This window comes from Rhinoderma darwinii, assembly GCF_050947455.1.
Source record: "Rhinoderma darwinii isolate aRhiDar2 chromosome 8 unlocalized genomic scaffold, aRhiDar2.hap1 SUPER_8_unloc_3, whole genome shotgun sequence".
NCBI lineage: Eukaryota > Metazoa > Chordata > Amphibia > Anura > Rhinodermatidae > Rhinoderma > Rhinoderma darwinii.
Genome location: NW_027461826.1, coordinates 589,314 through 608,692, shown reverse-complemented (window position 1 = coordinate 608,692; position 19,379 = coordinate 589,314). Strand labels below are relative to the sequence as shown.

General features: G+C 37.6%; 1 protein-coding gene across 1 annotated transcript in view; it reads right to left on the bottom strand.

The window, feature by feature from the left end:
- The window catches only part of LOC142697920 (AF4/FMR2 family member 2-like), a gene marked incomplete at its 3' end in the record, with an annotated part of 383,807 nt that overhangs the window by 93,888 nt on the left and 270,540 nt on the right, over window positions 1-19,379 (bottom strand). The window contains exons 5-7 of the mRNA XM_075847722.1: window positions 14,915-15,001; window positions 13,251-13,287; window positions 11,223-11,274 (exon numbers count right to left, since the gene is read on the bottom strand). Coding sequence (XP_075703837.1) covers window positions 11,223-11,274; window positions 13,251-13,287; window positions 14,915-15,001 — 176 coding nt within the window. The remainder of the gene's footprint in view (window positions 1-11,222; window positions 11,275-13,250; window positions 13,288-14,914; window positions 15,002-19,379) is intronic.

The window sequence follows — 19,379 nt, the reverse complement described above, 5'->3', positions numbered from 1 at the left end:
AAGACTATGGGCCGGTCACTAACGGGTTAAAGTGGACAAAAATCAAACCATAACAAACAAAAAAAAAAAAAACATCAAAAATTCCAATATTGTGAAATGTACACCAAATCACAGTTGGTACTTGTAAATAAATATTCAAAAACAAAAATATAAAACAGGAAGCCAAGCCCCTACATGAATTATTCACGTAAACAAAGGAGTTCGGGTAAAAACCTTTGAAATAACAGAAAGAGGTCACAATTATCAAAAGCAAGTATGGGCAATAAAAAAAAAAGGATTAATCTCATCAGGATTAAAAACAAAAATCTGTTTAGCAAATGAGTTAGTCCTAAGACATTACCCCGAAGCAATAGAGACACAAAGGAAGGGAAACATAAATGAAGTTACAATATTTTCCCTTTAATTAACCACAACAAATATCCCTGCTTAGGAAGAAGATAATTGGGTCCTGAAGTCATACAAGCTGGATATTTCTCAATAACATGTGTTCAAGTTCAATAGGGTTATTTTCTAATGTGACTAGTAGCAAGTTCAGTATCTGCTTCATACAAATATGCAACTGACATCACAATCTCCCAACTTCCATCACAAGGTTCACCTAATCATTATTTACTGACAGACTAGGGGGTCTGTTCAGGGGGGCGTACTGTACCTATGATGAACTGTCCACTTTCTGGATGTAACACTTCGGACCCATGTGGTTGTACTCAACCAAACCTATAGTATCATATGGATTTATGGTACTGTAAAGGGCCTATTACACGGCCCGATATGGGCCGTGAAATCGAGCGCCGATCAATGACGCAGCTCGTTGATCGGCAATCGTTTGCTCTTTTTACAAGAAGCTATAATTGGTTATGTATGGGGATGAGTAATCGTTACTACGATAGTTTGTCCCCATACATTTCTATCATGTCAGCAGCTCACCTTCCTGGTTACAGAGGGAGATGTGCTGTCTACAACAATAATATTTCTTGTTGCATAAACGAGCAGATCAGCCAATGAACGCTTGTTTGCCCGGTCATATAAGCGCTTGTTTGCCCGATCATTGGCCCGTGTAAAAGGGCCTTAAGTTTGGTTCAGTAGAGAGCCAGGTGTTACAGTATGTCTGGAATATGCTTACACACGAGACTTAATGTAATGTCTTCGCTTTTTCCACCCATTTCCTTGTCATGATAGCACACAATTCACACTCAAACCTGTTCTCATTAACATATTCAAATAAAAGGACAGGCCACAACTCCCCCGGGAGATAAGTCCAATTATATCCTACTGGCTATAGACATTAGAGGTAAATCAGCCGTCAGATGAATGATTGGTCATCTAGTAGTACATTTGGCTCAATAACATTATATAAATATATATGATCAAGCACAGACCAAGATTGTCAGATACAAAGATGAAACACCCCTTTAAGTGATCAAGCATATTGTTTAATTGGCCACAAATCGGTCATTGGCAACATTTACTTCAGGTCAGAACTGTCTAAAGGCTAAATTGTCCCCCCTGTTGAGACCGCCTGCAATCAGCTGTAATCTGTGGGGAAACCTGTCAGTAAGTGTTACATTTCCTGCCGCATAACCACAAGGGGAAATTAAGCATTACACAATTCCCATTCATATGAATGGACAGAACAGATCCTCCAGAGTGGGAAACGCTCTTAGTAACCGCTCTTTACTCTTGCCTAAAGATGAGGATCCTGAACTCCCCTCTATTAACTCAGAAGTCCATTATAGGGTAAATATAAATTTGTTTTCTAAACTAGACAAACCCGTTACGTGCCATTAACATTTGGCCTCTCTGAGCAGCCTTAAATATAGGATGCACAAATGGTTCTGACCCATCTTATGTATGCAACAATGTGCAGGGAGCTGTATCATAGACTTCTATAGTAACAGCATCCGGCTTACTACTGACAGCAGTGGGACTGAGGTAGCTACAATTTTAATATATATTTAGGACTGATATGAGCTTTGCTCAAAATACTAATGCCTAATTTACACTAATCTATAAGGGATCTTTGAGAGTTGCAATTGGAACAAAGGGCTCCTGGTTTAAATTTTCTTGGGGTACACTGTCACTGGACCACTGAAAACCCCGCCCTGACAAAGTGCTAACATGCATCAGTGGCTCATATTTTGCCCCTGAAGTGCTCATGTCCAGGACTCTACCATGGCTGCTACTGAAGGGAAAGTGGCTGCTGATTTTGCCACTGTATGGCACAGTTATTTGGGCACTTTTGGGCAGATTTAATATTCAAAGTGAGCCAGAATTCTGCCGGACATGCTGTGCGCCACATTTATTAACTGTTTTAGACACTTTTTTCTGTGTGGTTTAGCGTCAAAGGGAATGTAGTCTTGCAGAGTGGAGCGTGCATAAAATGTGAAACTGTGTGCCAAAATTTCGGTGCAAAAAACAGGCGTAAACAAAGCCAACTAAGAGAAGGTATAAGGAAGAAAAAAGTGTTTAACATGTTTAGCCGGATGAGACAAATTTATCATACAGCAGGCACCACCTTGATAAATTTTGCACACTTTCTGACTGCCTTTTCTATGTTTACACTGTCTAAAATGTAGACAGTATTAGTAGATCTGCCCCATTGTGCCACTCCTATTCCAGAATTCCAGATTACACCCATTAATGTAATCCCCAAATTTTCTAATGTCTGAGCGGGTAGCAGAATGACACCAAATTGCTCACATTAAACCTTCTCTTTTTATATTTGTATAGGAGGGTGCTATTTAGTCTTCATAAATGCAGAGCATGGCAGCTCTCTTGTTAAATATCCGTACCGGTTTTAATAAGAAGTGACGCCCCTGGCTACGGCAGCTTGTTATATTATTCTTGTAACAGATTGTCATATTTCTGTTTTCTATCATTATCTTTATTAGATTTAAAAAAATATATAGTTAATATGTGTTGCATGCATTCTGAGATACTGAATTGTCTAGCACAATACTTTACTTTGTAATATAGCAGGACTATTAAAAGAAAAAACTCCCACAAGGGTCATTTCAAGACGTCTTTAGTTTATGGGAAAATTATGCCAATTATTCTATCTGTTAAACTTACAGACCACGCTTTCACAATGTACTCTCTTAGTCTTGACAATATCCAAATTAGCATCCACATCAACATCCACATCCTAACTGTTTAGACATAGTCAATCTAAGTCAGATGTAGCGGTGCTAAGTTTGTCATTTGCCTTATCTCATTGTCATGTGATAATTTTTTGTCTGTAGCTTTACGTAGGACAACAGGTAAAACTGTTGTATAATTATTATCAGAAAGCACATTTCACAAAGATGTACACATTCAGCACTGCTACATGTGTGAACTGTCATTTTTTACTTCTTAAATATATGGGATATATCGTCAAGTGACAGTAGAAGCCAAGTAACATTGTCTAATGACTACTTCAATCTAGCACTAGCCTTAGGAATGGTCCTATAGCCGTCATAAGACTCATAAACTTTCCTGTGCTGTCTTCTATTTAGGAAAAAATGGGGGGAGATTTATTAATATTGTTGTAAAATATATAATTTTATGATTCAGCAAAAATGGCACAAATTGCGCCAAATTTATAAAAATGTTGCACTCACTAAACATGTTACACTGATTCCTCTTCCTTACACCACATCATGGCTGGGTACATTACACCAATATTTGGCACAAAACATGGTGCACACATATACAACTCCTATTAGCCATGCTCCCTTTATCTAAACCCTTTCAAAACTGTAGAGGAAAGGGCAAAAAGTGGCTAAAACACATAATACATTTGGTGCACACTATGTACTCCACTCTTTGGCTGAATTTTTTTCTGAGAATTCTAGTGCACATTTTGCTTAGTAAATCTCCCCCAAAGTGTTTTCTGGAACTTGTGTTAGTTAGTTTTGGTTGGGAAACACTGGAATAAACTATGCTGTATATTGTAGCTTTTGATTGGATGAACACTTCTTGTGGAGGATTGCTAGAGGTACCGCTTCTGACACCCCCACCGTTCATAAGAATAGGGGTCCCGAACCCCCATGCCGGAAGATTTATAAAAAAATGTGGTGTTCATGCATGTGCACTTCTGCTCTATTCAAAGTATATAGGACTGACGGAGATAGCTGAGAGATGTACTTGTATCTCCATCAGACCTATAAGCTTTGACTAGAGCAGTAGTGCGCATGCTAATGATTGGTGGGGTTCTCAGTGGTGGGATCGGTGGGGCCCCCAGCGATCAGACATTTTTTACCTTTCATATGGATAGGTGGCAAATGTTTGTCGTGAGATAACCCCTTAGACTGTATGTTCACACGACCTATTTTTGGCAATTTTTCGGCCCGTAAATGCCCAAAAAACTGCCTTAAAATCAAAAGCAAAACGCCTCCAAACATCTGCCCATTGACTTTGATGGGAAAAACGGCGTTCTGTTCCGACGGGCCATTTTTTACGCACCCACTATCTATCTATCTATCTATCTATCTATCTATCTATCTATCTATCTATCTATCTATCTATCTATCTATCTATCTATCTATCTATCTATCTATCTATCTATCTATCTTAATAAAGATAATTAAATGGAGCATGACACAACTCTGTGAAATCCACAAGGTTGTCAAAAGAACCAAAACCTCGCCCTCAGGTTAGTAAGGTTTTGGGAGGGAGTTCGAAGATTGTCTCAGGAGAAAATAAATATACAGTTTTTGCCTCTGTTACTAGCCTTTAATATTCTTCTTCATTTTTTTCCTGCTCCATAAACTACTTACAATAAATCATGCTCTCAATGCAAAGTTTGGGTATGAAATCCCATCATTCCCAGAAAACAAAATATTCACTGACACTTAGAGAAACGGTTGGTAAGGATGTTTAACTTAACACATATTATTTCAATTAGGTATTCCTCGCTAAACAACCTCACCGTAGAGTTCACTGCTGCAGACCAGTATTACATTTCATAAAGCTGCCATGAGAACGTCATTTTCCAAGTTCCAATTACTGTTCTGTGGTAACTTGGCGATTTAATATAATATTGCCTAAACCTGTCTGTTAAAATGGTTTTATTTAAAAAATACTCTGATATAAAACAGTTTCCTAAAACTTATTACAAGACATCATGTTGTAACTATTCATGTGAAAGCATGAAATAATAAAACAAATTAAGCGATCTGGGATATATAAGTAACACTTGGCGCAGGGGAAACAAGCCTATATATTTAGTATTTAACGTAACTTCAGCTGTATCCTGTTGAAAATGGGTTGCAGACTAAGGCCTGATGCTCTCTGACATATTATAGATCCATTTCGTACAGATCTGTTATATGGTGGTCATACTTTATCCCCATGTGCCTCCGTTTTTCTTTTTTACAAATAATTTTTTAGTGTTTATGTAATGATTTTTAGTATGATACTGGTGCAAGTCTGGACTTCATAGCTATTCTATGTGTAAATGAGACCGTATATTTATATATACCAGTTACATATATCACTGCACAATGAATCCATATGAGAAGTTCAAATTAGGGTAATGAGGGTCCCATAGCTACTCTTCATCGGACCTACCCAACCTTTGTAATGTTTGGTACAACCTTCAGGTGGGTTACCCTTACCTAAATGGAGAAGTATAGCCAGTGCCCACACAAACCATTGAGATGCAGATTAATATGTCAGATATTTATTGGTTTTAGGGTACACTGCATTTTTTTACAACCTCAACCTGCATTATCTGTTGGGGTTTGTTCAGTTTTCTCACAGGTTTTCCCCATTTACTTTTTGAAGCAGCTTAAGGCCAAACAGTTTAGGTTGGGTTCTGTTTGTTATTCATTTTATTTTTTTTAGCTAAAGTTGGAATTCAACCCTAAACAGAGGAGAACTATAAAGGAAAGACTTATATATCTCCTTTTTTTATTTTTTTTTATCCAATTCCAGAAAATGCATCAGAATCTGCACCAAATCTATAACTGCAAGAAGGATATATGGGGAATGGATGAAATTTAATAAAGATGGACTAAATGGGTGCTGATGTCTTGAAATAACCTTAAGATTTTACACAGGTCTCAGTCTCTTTGAATGGAATCCACTTCTCAAAGCCCTAATAAAATGCCATTGCCCAATTTGCATAATTTGCACGTAAATACATGAAGCTTTTACTGTCAGGAGTGCACAAGAAGTACCAGAGAAGTGTCTTGGGAACATCCTAAGGTTAAAAAACAGTCACTAGTTTGCATAATGATCTGCGTACGCTCAACGGAGTATGTGAAAATTAACATTTAAAAGAAATCAGGCAGCAGTGATTCTGTATGGAGAAGTTAAGGGTAAGAGGATCACTGTATTATAGCCGGCAACAAAACCTGACTAATGGGCTAAGATGAAACGCTGTAGGTTAACAAGAACTCTCACCAGGCTTCAAACCTACCCATGGCTGGTTCTCAGGCATGATGTCAAAACAAACATACTCATGGTATAGGGAAAAAACAGAAACTTCTCATCTAGATATAATCTGCTTAGACAAAAGTTCTCATGTTAACTAGGGGCAACACTTAACAATAAGACATATAGGAAAAATCATATCCATCTAGAAGATGAACAAAGTGAATTCATAATTTCACAATTGAATGGGTCCTGCACTTTTTATATAACCATGCCCCATAGCCAATTTGGATATGGAGTAGCTTTATGATATACAGCCCTTCCTGATTTTGGGAGCAGTCTGAAGGACATCTCACAAAAGTACAAAAAAGACAGCACAAAAGACAATCAATATTCGACTATAATATCTGCATTTTAATGACAAGAGTAAAATAGATATTTGCCATGTTAAGTAAATCTGGTAAATAAGGCAACAGATTAACTGGTTTACTTGCTCACCTAACCCTGATAAATAATAAGTCAAGAAGACTAGGGTTAGAGTACAGTGCCGTAATAATGGTCCGTTTCAGTTTACAAAATTAAAGGAGACATAAAATATTACCCACGGCTATCTCAGGCCAGGTTTGCAGAGTGCAGTTGCATTATTTTATAGCCAAAATAAGGAGTAGATACCAAAAAGAGACGTTTAAGTCTTTCATTTATTCTTCTCCTTCCTTTATTATCCTAGTTTGGCATGGGCTAAAAAAAGGCACCCAAAATGGTCAAAAATTGCCCTTTGCAAACCTGACCTTATAGAACACCAATTATGTTTTTGTAACTGAAATGAATTTATTTACAAGGATAAGATACGACTGTTATACTCAGCAAGTGCAGCAATTAACCACGTATGTTACTCACTGTTCACATTATACTTCCAGTACCACAAATGAGCTTGGGTACCATACTAAGGCTTTGTATAGTACCTGATAATTGTACTGTTATATGAGAAGATCTAGGCTGGGGTGTCACTAATGTCATACAGGGTTGTCAAAAATATTAAACCGATCTCTACTCCATATTACTGGTCCTACAGGTGTAGCTAGCACTTTGACCTGTTCCACGTTAAAACAGAATCAAATAATTACATACATTTATTACATCATCAATAAAGTCAAATAGGTTATTTGTGAATCAACTCATATGAAATAGACCCTAGTGGCAAGTTATTGTAATATCAGCTCTAAATGTGATTGTCTACTGCTAGACATTTGGGGCCCATTATTATGTCTGTGCCTCGGCCCACAGGAGGATCCATTAGTATCCTGGTGGGCTAGTCCAGCTATTGGGCCTTGTGGACAACAAAATCTACTAGTTAGGGTGTTGTACCATAACAGACTTGGAGGGAATTTTAAAATGACTAGTTGCTCTACTCCGCTGTTTATGGCTGCCTGTTACCAGTGAAATAAAGCACACAGGCTTTGATAAAACAGGCAAGATAATTTGACAAGTCTGTGAGGTAATAAATAATTTCCCCGGCTGCCCTACATTATTCTGGAAAAGCTCCTGTGACTACAAGCCTTCAATTCAATTGGATTATATTAAAGTTGTTGTCCCCTTAGGAATCCCAAGGGATGAGCTGATAGAAGAGGTTCCTGCAGCTAGAACCTGCTGATCAGCTGATATTGCCAAAGAAAGCTGTTGAAATCTGCGCGTTTCCCCTGCAGCCACATTGATCCAGTGAATGGGCTACCATGTAATACGTATTGGCCCTGTGTCCTCTGTGTAGTGTCTATGTCCTTTTTGTAGTGGCTGTAAGGGGGTGTTAATCGATGATATCCTGGTGGGACGACTCCTTTAATGAAATGTTATTAAAGAAAGTCCCGACTACAGCCCATAACATTGCTGAAAAAAGGTGGAGTGTCACCGCATCTTGTTGCAATACAGTTTACCTCTTTTATAGAGTGGACATATTCAGGATGAAACTGTATTACAGTATAAATGGGCTGTAACAGACATTGTGCAGTCAAATTGAATTCTTTCCGCAATCCTCCTCATCTTCATCCTTGCTGCATCTTAAACCATAACATTTTTCTACAAGCATGTTGTATTCAGATGCATTTATTATTCCTCTTTCTGCGGTATTTTTTACCTTCACATTCTGTTTGATTTACATAGGCAATGTGCATGAATTGGTATATATTTTCTTGTCTGTTGAAACTATAATGCAACAGATCATCATTTCCCAGCTAATAAAAGTAACTTCAATTATGCTGAGATCTTTCATGTGTAAAATCCATCGACACCCACTAGGAGAGGGTTGGTCATGAAACGGGTCAAGTGCAGTATATCTATCTATCTATCTATCTATCTATCTATCTATCTATCTATCTATCTATCTATCTATCTATCTATCTATCTATCTATCTATCTATCTATCTATCTATCTATCATCTATCTATATATATATATCTATCTTTATTTATATTGCTTTAGTGCTGCAGGTTATTCAACCCTTTGTTTTGTGTGCATCATTATAGCTCACTCTTTTTAGCAAATAAATGTTATTCTTTGTAGATACAATATACTATTTGTATCTATTCCATATGGTTTTCAAGATCTCTTATTTCATTAATTCAATAAAAACTTTCATTGTTCACTCTCAGGGCAAAATTTGTCCTGGTCATGTGATAAACACACAGGTGCATGGCTCGTTACAACACAGAGCTCTGATAACTGTACTGTACTGCAACGAGACCTGCACCTGTGTGTCCATCACATGACCAGGACAGGTTTTTATTCACTGAATATAAACAATGAAGGTTCCTCTTGAATGACAGCAAGCAGAGATCTTTAAAATCTTGAGGTATTGATACAGAAAGTATATTAAGATAGTTTCATTATACAAAAATAAAAATGTTTGTTAAAACCACAATACCCCATTAAGTTGCCACATTAGGTTCCAGAGTTCTATTGAATGTTACAGATAACACATAATATCATAATGAGCTCCTAATGACAAATCCAGCCCTACTTCATTTGTATGTTGCTAGAAGTTGGCTTACTACAGTCATTAGTGGCATAGGATATGCCACAAATGTCAGATCGGTGGGAGTTCAACTGCTGTGACCCCAGCGATTACTAAAATGAAGTGGCAGTGGTGTTAGAAAAGTGTTGTCGGCTCCGCTCAGCTTTTTCCATTCAGCTGTTTGGACAGTCATTATAGTCAATGGCCTCCATGCGGCCAGTTGGAGAAAGTATGGACTATTTTATGGCTGCGTGAAACGAATGCTTTTCTCTTCTAGTACAGAGAACGAATAAAATAACTTGCCAGCTTTTCAAAGAGATTCATGTGGACGTAATGACAGAAGTATGCTAAAGCCGGGGACACACGTTAACTAGATATCGAGCTTGGTGGTAGAGTATCTGGACACATGACAATTAGTTGATCAATGCAGCAGGGTCAATCATAGATTTGGCCGACCATTTGTGACATGCCCTTTAAAGAGGACCTGTCATGTTTTTTTTTAAAAACAAACACACACATCCTCTTAGTCCTGATGTCCTCCCGATTCCAGTGCTGTAATTGTTATTTTTTTTGGCCCTCCCATTTTGCTGCTACAGCCCCTGCTCCGCTTGGCGCCTAATATGTTAATTTTGAGTAAAGGTACAGCTGTCTCCTGCATCAATGTGACGCTGTCCAATAATAGCGGGTATTCTGCATCACTGTGAGGCTGTCCACTCTGATTGGACAGCATCACAGTAATTCAAGAGGCAATGCCTACTGAGGGGAGATGAGGTCTCCTCCTCTCTGTACCGTTACTTAAAATTTGCATATTACGTGCCAAGAGGAGCAAGTGCTGTAGCGGCACAACGGAAGGGCCAAAAAATAAGGGGAGGTATGTGATTTTAATAAAAAAAAACATGACAGGTCCTCTTTAACATTTTATGGTTTTGTTATGTTTGACAATGTAGACATTTTTTTCTTTCAGTCTTATTAATTCAGATAATAAAGAAGCAAGAACGATGTAAAATTACAGAGTACTGTCTTACAATATATCTGCACGTGGCATAATAGAAAAATTCCCCTTCCCACATGTAGAAATAATATGCATAAAACAGCAGGAGTAAATGACAAGAATTTGCAAATGTTACTATAATCAGCTGCGGAATATCTGTGCTCCCTCTTAATAATTAAGATTAGCAGCCTTGACGTGTCAGTTGGTGATTATCTGCAACCACAACGTGTGTTTTCAAGGATTAGAGATTATTCAGCTAGTGGTCAAATCCTATTACACAGTGTGTTCATTCCACATGTTTATTTCTAATGTCTGAAAAATGTTCAAACCAGGTAAAATATGCTGTATTGTTATTATAAATAGGAAAAGAAATTGCACAATTTTCACCAAATTTATGTAAAAAAAAAGATGGACGTTACATAATAATTTTGGCATCACTTGCTAGATGTGTTAAACACACTTCACCTTCCTACGCCACTTCATGGCTGGCACATATACATATGCCAGTGTTTTGCACCAAATAATGTTGCATATATTTAACAAGTTTGGCGCATTTTAGCACTCCTTTCAAATGATGTCCATTTAAAAATCTAAATAATGTAGAAAGCTGCAAAAAGTGTCAAGAACATATCATAAATTTGGTGCATGCCAAGTACTCCATTCTTGGCACATTTCGCTAAGTAAATATCCCTCTGTGATTGAAAAGGAGTGGGGTGTATTTGCCGGACACATATTCTTTTTGCCAAAATTGGAATTTGATCCAAAAAGGATATATGCATATAAATAAAATACTTTTGAATTAATCCCACTTTCGAAAAAAAATGTATTGTATAAACCAGGTCTAACTGAGATAACCTAATAACTTACGACTTTTGGGGGATGGATTTCACAGCAGGTTTGTTTGTGACTTCACATCGTTCTATGGGAAAAAAATAAAATAAATAAAACATGTTAAAACATTTTTCCTTGTACTTCAAGTATATGGCAAGAAATTACATTATAGTAAAGGAAATATTTTACTTCTATTATAGGAAGTTGCATATATAGCAATTGCATAATTTAAAAACTATACAAACAGAAATTGAATATAGGCTCCATTTTACACTATTATCAGACTAGCAGGTCTGACTTACTGCCATCCTGATTTGCTAAAGGTAATATGGAATAAAAATGTAAAACAGGGTACTCTGTAAGGCTCTGGCTAACACAGGGGTCAGGGTGCTGTTATCTCTGGCTAATAGAGGGGGTTGTAAGCAGGAGACCACATCTATTATGACCATTCCTAGTTAAGCACATGAAAATAGTTTGTCTAAAGCCGACAACCCCTTTCATTCCTACTGTATCTCCCAGATGTGCACATTTAAAGAATGCCTCTGCCATGACAGTAGATATACAGTACATCCTCTGGCTCTGAGGAGCTTAGCCCATTAGGGGTTATGTATAAGTAGTGGAGTCTGTATGACACACATGTTTTAATGCCAACCAGGGCATAGCTATAGTGGGTGTAAAGGTAACAGTTGCACCTGGCCCTGGTGCCTGAGAAGATACCAGTACTATAAATACTGAAAATGGCAGATTGGGACCCTGTTACAGATTTTGCATTGAGACCCAAAAGTTTCAAGTTAAAGAGTATCTGTCACCAGGTGATAAAAGTTGAACTGGCTAACTGACCTGAATAGCGCCGTCTCCCTGATTCCAGCACTGTTTTTTTTCTCCTGGACCGCGGCTTGTGGGTAATTCATGCCCTGTTGGCTAACTACAGCAAAATAGCATATAGGGAGCCAACACAACGGTGGGCCATAGCTCTGGAACGGGGGAGGTCCAGAAAAAAAAGAAAAACCACTGGAATCAGGGAGACAGCGCTATTCAGGTCAGTAAAAAAGTTCAACTTACATGACCTAGTGACATCTCCCGTTTAAGCTTCTGATACCACTGTCTCCAAATCTGTAATGTATTTATGAATCAGTGGTAGGACTGTTCAATTTAACATGGACCTATACGAAATCTATAAATTGCCATATTCGTCGGCACTAATATTCTGTCATGCATATTTTCATATATTTGTCACCATTTAGAAACAGATCAGCCACCACCCCAGTTGTTCAACTGTCTGGGCTGTTGGTAGTAACTGAGTTATACAGTGAAAACTGAGTTTAAACACACCACAAAAAGATTTTTTGCAATTCTTCAGGGGCTCTTACAAAGGTACAAGGGATGTTCATAGGGCATAATCCATACAGGGCAATTTGGTGCAGTTTATTTCAAGCAGATTTTCAGACAAAATAAGGACTGGATCCAAAACAGAAAGCACTAAGTGTCATGCACTCAGCAGAGCCATCGAGTCTTCAAGGCTCCATAGTATATAGTACCTCAGTACAGAACTTTATTATAAAGGTATAGCAATGTATAGGGGAGAAAAACACCATAATTCAGCATATGATAGAGCATGCCATCATTTTTTGTTACATACACTACGATCAGAGAATTATGAAGGGGCAGTATGGCCTCATACACTTCTATGGAGCCATAATACGGCCTTGTGCATGAAGCCTAATAATAGTCTTCTATTTAGGTTCCACTGAGACAAAAAAAACAACAACCTGTATGTACAGAAGTAGCCAAGTTTATCTTGACTGTGATAACTTGTTGCAGTGTGACATCACACAAAAAAAGCCATTGAAAAAGTCAAGTTAAAGTTTCTTGACACTGTGTATTTAATGCGTTAAAAGTCAAAATAAAGATGACTTCATCTGTATAGTTATAATATAAAATATACTATAATTATAATAATAAATACTCCTCTTTATAACCGATTCTGGTTCATAAAACAAGCATCTTGTACAAAATCCACTGTACACAGTACAATATAATCATCTAGGTGAACAAAAATCCTACTTTGTATGCTGTATCCTGAGGTCAGATGTTGAGAGTCCTGTAAAAATAAACATAAATAAATCAAACCAGTAATCCACATATAATCTAGAACAGAAATAAAGATTTAGGTCACATAGCTAGAGGCTTGTGCATTATCTCTCTCTATCAATCACATATTTAACCTTATCATAAATTCATAAGACTGGAGTGGGGAGTACACGCTAAGGACAAATAACCACGATGTAAAGAGACGTTATTATTATTTAAAATGGTACAAAATGCATTATTTGCCGCATATCTCGATAACATTACACAGAAGTTATTATCTTCACACAGTTTTAAAGATCTTTGGATTATACATTATAGCTGTTTTAGGTAAATGTTTTGTCTTAAAATAAATTCTAATGTACAAAATATCATCTAAAAAATGTAAATTCTTTTATGTACAACATCTAGTTATGCAACTCTCACCCCATTCACATAAAATATCTGCTGTAATATTAGAGTAACAACAATAGTATTAGTGTTAATAGTAGTAACAAACACAGTGATATTAATTCTACTTTGTATTCCACTTGTTTCCTATTCTTCAAAGGTCACAATGGAAATCTTACAGAAGCATCACTATACTATTACGCACCATAAAATCTCGAAATAAATAATAAATGTAATTAGAAATTATGCACAAATGCAGAAAAGAAGTTTAGAAAAAAAACTAAATATCAGAATATGGCAATATGTTCAATTCAAACTATTTCTAAATGAGGCTAGACCACCGGGAAAGGCTTCACCATTCAGTTATATATAGTCAACCTCAGCAAGTGCCTAAAATGGTAGCCCACGATGGTAGACTAAGTACAGTTCTGGTCACTTATTTATTGGATATTAGATCTGCATCTACCCATGAGGCACATTCAACATCATTAAAGGGAACCCGTCTCCGGCATTTTACCTATTAAACCAGCAATATCTGGTGGTAGTGGGTGAAAAAGCATGTTTATGTAACCTATAATTGTCTTCTTAGTCGGCTCTGTACCTTTAGTATTCAGTTTTTTTTTAGTGTTCCTTTGTCGTATGCTAATGAGCATAAAAGAGTCATATCTTCGTTTGAAAAGAATCATATCTTCATCCTCGAGTATTTCCGAGTTAACCCCGCCGCCCTAATTTTAATTGAGAGCTCCTCGCCTCCCCACAGCACACACGAAATATCGCATGAAGGGCGTATGTGCGCTATCTGAGATGAGATTTCGGCATTCAGGGCAGACCAGTTTTCAGTGGTGGGCGGGCATAAAAGAAGGAACGAACGAACGTGGCTGCCGGTTTATTACCATAAAAGGCACAAAATGTTTGCAGACCATTATTTACGGTCGGAGGAGAAGTTTAGTAGAGGGGATAATTATAATAAACTTTTGACAGCAGCCACCAGCGAGGGGTGAGCAGAGTTCAATAGGTGAAATGATGGTGACTGGTTCCGTTTAAAGTGAACGTTCACCTTTAAAGATGCTCCGACTCATCATTGAGACATATCAGATGATGACATCATGGGAGTCCATGACCTAGGACTTGCACAAATAGCTAGAAAGAAAGGTCCTATGGTTCTCTTCCAAAAGTGTGTTAACAGATTTTCCCATTATAATTAATGGGATTATAATGCACATAATATACTGTAGATTATTAATACCTACCTTGTTGGTAATCTGAAATTTGGACTGCTCTGCTTTACATGGGGTGTGAATTCCAGTCAGAGGAGGGGGCCACAAATGAGTCATTTCCTGTAGGATTAAAAAACAACAACTCATTTAGCACAACCTGGTGGGTTCTACCAACACATCTAAGAAGCTCAAAAATGTACCAACCATGTTAGGGTATGTGCACACGATATCGACAATTACGTCTGAAATTACGAAGCTGTTTTCAGGAGAAAACAGCTCCTGCATTTCAGACGTAATTGCTCGTACTCGCGTTTTGCGAGGCGTCAATTACGGCCGTAATTTGGAGATGTTCTTCATTGAAGTCAATGAAAAACGGCTTAAATTACGTCCCAAGAAGTGTCCTGCACTTTCTTTGACGACGCTGTTATTTTACGCGTCGTCATTTGACAGCGACGCGTAAAATTACAGGTCGTGAGCCGTGTTATCAGGCGTAATTCTAGGCGTAAAACGCCTAGATTACGCCTGAAAATAGGTCGCGTGAACCCAGCCTTAAGTGACAATGAAAAACCAGCTTCCATCAGATTATGCAATAAATATGCCAACTACCTGACCTTAAAAATGGCTACACTCGATACACCTAGATGATCTAGCCTAACCGGACTCTTATCTGTACCATGGGAAGTAAGTTTGATCATCACATCACATTCATAACATTGCTTTTTACAGTAACTTGGGTTGAGTACCAAAAAAATGACCAAATAGAAAGACCCCGGTAGCTGGCGGGCAATGGAAATTGTAGTCAGTGTTAGCTAGCAGGATGTGGTGAGTAGTAATACGCAACTACAATATAGAAGGTAAGTGCATAAATGTATTGGTGCAACAAACAGCGGCTGTGGTACGCTGTGCCAGCACCAATAAACTAAGGGATTTGAAGTACAACTGCTAGTCTAGCAAATAATTAAACACCAAGCAGCCCCCCCGACATGTTTCACTACACGTGTAGCGAAAAACCATATACATGTGAATAACGCAAAAGCTAAGTAATGAAGAATATCCCATAATGTATGTTACAGAAAGACTGTATATCGCTCTCCCACGCAACGTCTGTTGCTGTAATAAATGGTGCCAAGTCAAAATGTTTGTAGCGTTTATTTAAAGGGATTTCATCTCATGTGATCCCTGACGTTGCTGACACGCAACACCATAAAATGAACCCATCATGTGATCATCCAAAGCGAGGCATGGATGGATATAACAGACAACTGTGCCTGGTAGGTCACATAATAATACAAACTGTAGTAACATAACTAACATTAACATGTTAATTGTAATATAATAGAATTGTAGACATTCCTGACAATGCGGCAAACTGGTGTGGGCATCTTCCCGAATTAATAGTAAACCAATCCTTAGTGTGCCTGTTGAACATGGGTTTTACAGATGGGTTTTAGGTTGGACTTCAAGTCTCTAAAGTGTTTTTGTGAAACAGAACCCTAATTAGACCCTAAAATCATCCCCTACCACCTCCGATCTTGTATTGAACATAGCTATAGTATATATATCTTTCTCATCTATAAAACATTATCAGTAGTTAAATGGCCAAAAAAAGTTTAGCATTTACTTTTCTTTTGAGGCTCTGTCACCAGATTATAAATGCCCTATCTCCTACATAATCTGATGTGCGCTGTAATATAAATAACAACAGTGGTTTTTTATTTAGAAAAATTATAATTTTTGAGCAAGTTATGAGCAATATTAGATTTATGCTAATTAGTTTCTTAATGCCCAACTGGGTGATTTTTAACTTTTGACCAAGTGGGCGTGGTAAAGAGGAGTGTATGACGCTGACCAATTAGTGACCAATCAGCGTCATACAATTCTCTCCATTCATGTCCATCTGTACTCACAGCACAGCGTGATCTCATCAGGGAACCTCAACAGTTCCTATAGGGGTACAGATGCTGTTGCACCCAGATCCTAGAGTCATTAGTGGGTCCTTCTTTCACTTATGTGGAGATTAATACTATAAATGACAAATAATAGTTGTGGGCCCTCTTACAGATTTTGCATTGGGGCCCAGGAATCTCAAGTTAAGGTCAAGATGGGGATTAAGATGTTCTCCAGTATGAGCCACCAATATTAATATAAATATGATGCTCTACTGTGTTCCTGTTGAGCAGTCTCAAGTATCAGTGCCCATGTCCATCATCATCCAGGCCTATTGATTATTTTCTAGTTCTTATATTGAGCTATTTCAATATCATTCTGAGAGAAGCATTTGATCGTACTTTCAGATATGTACAAAGTGTTCTTTCACTTTAGTGTCAATTTTGTCCTTTCTTTTGATAAGGAAATATGCAGAAATATTCAGGCTTTCTGCTTGGAAAAAATGATTTGTAAATTGCAGGGAAACAGTAACTAATATAGAAAACATAACATGACCTTGTAAGGAAAGTTGTATTAACGTCTTGAATAACCAGATGGTAGGAACATTTCGGAACTTTCATGTTTCACATTATTAGTTTGCGGTGAAATTAATTTATGGAACTAAATGAATGAACTAGAAAAAACACAAGTCACAACTTTCTTGTTTTTTTCTTCCTATAATTTACTTGTTCTTACTTTTTCCAATGAACTTTAGACATATGAAAAAATATCAAAACTATCTTTGGACCAAACCATTTGTGATTCATGCCATGGTAATATTGAACTTATCGTTAGAAACCCTGTTGATTTTTATTGCTAAACATGGGACCATTCCAAATAATGTAATATCTCAATTTGGGGTGCTTGTTCTTTAGATGAGTGCTTCCCAAACTTTGAGGCAGGCTTCACAGGTGAGGCATCCCCCAGTTGTTGGTGAGGAAAAGCTGGGGAGACATTTTTGGCAGAAGCGATCATATGCAAAAGCCTTTTTCGCTGCACCAATCGTTTAGCAACATAACAGATTCCTTTTGTGCTTATTTTAATGTCTTTTTATTGATCAGGGTACAACTTTTAAGATAAATTGAGGTAATATCTAAAACTTTTGGAATGGACTACAACCAATATTGCGGTCCTGGCTTCACCGTGTTCTGGTTGGTGAGGCCCCCATAGAAAAGATTAAGTAGCCATGATTAGGCTATAGGCAAGTTAAGGCCCTATTACACCAGCCAATTTTGGCCGGTGCAACTAGCGCCGATTAACAAGACATCGTTGATTGGCCCTCGTTTGCTCCTGTCATAAGGAGCAATGGATGGGGTCGTTACTCTGATCGCTCGTCCCCATACATAATTATCATGTCGGCCGCATGTCTTGTGCTGCCGACAACGATAATATTTTACTTTTTTAAAACGATATGATCAGTAGATGAACGAGCGTTTGCACAGGGCAATTATCGGCAACGAACGTTCTACAAAAGCTTGTCTGCCTGATAACTGACCAGTGTAAAACCCCCTTTATAGTTGGGCCAGGGACTGACAGGAATAACATTTCCATTTCCATTTCTACAGCTGAGAAACCCTTGTTTGCAAATTTTCATTCCAAATTGATGTCCAACCAATTACTGTTGCCTCTCAATTTTAAGTTTTGTTACTGCATTTATCTTATTTATTTTCATATGCAGATGTTTTATTCAATTTAAAGGTCACAATCGTCTGAGAGCTTGTCATGACCAGGCACTGTTGCCAACATGATTAAGAAGCAATAATGTACAAACCCGTATAAAAAAAATATATACAGTAGTTATTCCACCCAAAATCTTTTTGTGTTTTTTTTACCATTTTCAATGAGCTTTCACAATGTTTGTGCTTTACTGCAGCATTGACACCGGGCCATTGGCAAGTTGTGCTGAAGGCAACATGACTGTGCTAATAGGCTGCTGTAGGATACCTAGGTGCTGTGTCCCTGCAGAGGCGGTGGGCCTATGACAAAGTCCTTGGTCTGGTCAATGTTATTTTCTTTGTGTTTTGGCTCACTCAAGTATGCGAGATAGCTATCGTATTATAATATAATTTTGGCCAGAATCTTAAAAAGAATTGTGAAGTAGGCTCAATGCAATGTAACATGTGTAATGATTTAAAGTAGGATTGGGTGAATGTCAAAAGGCAGTATAAACTCAGCCCTTGATTTATTTCCACATTATTTGAACTTTACATAATTCTAAAATCATGTTAACTGATGCACAAGATACTTGGATTAGCGTGGCAGAAATGCTATTTTTATCATACTAAAGATTAAACAAATACTTGAAATCCACCAATTTATTGGCTCCCATGTTAACAAAGTTTTCAGATGAAGTAATATATGCATCTCGTTCTCCGCATTATGTTCAAAAGCATCATAATAAGTTGCATATGTTGTAGTTGTCGCAGTTGGTCATGCTCTTTTTGCTTGTTTAAAAGAGTAATTTTAGTTTTTTTTAAGGATTTTTTAGGTATATACTAGGAGAGGCAAAGACTTCAAGCATATATATGTAGTTACTGTATGTCTTGTAAGAAAAGGGCACATGAAGTTACAG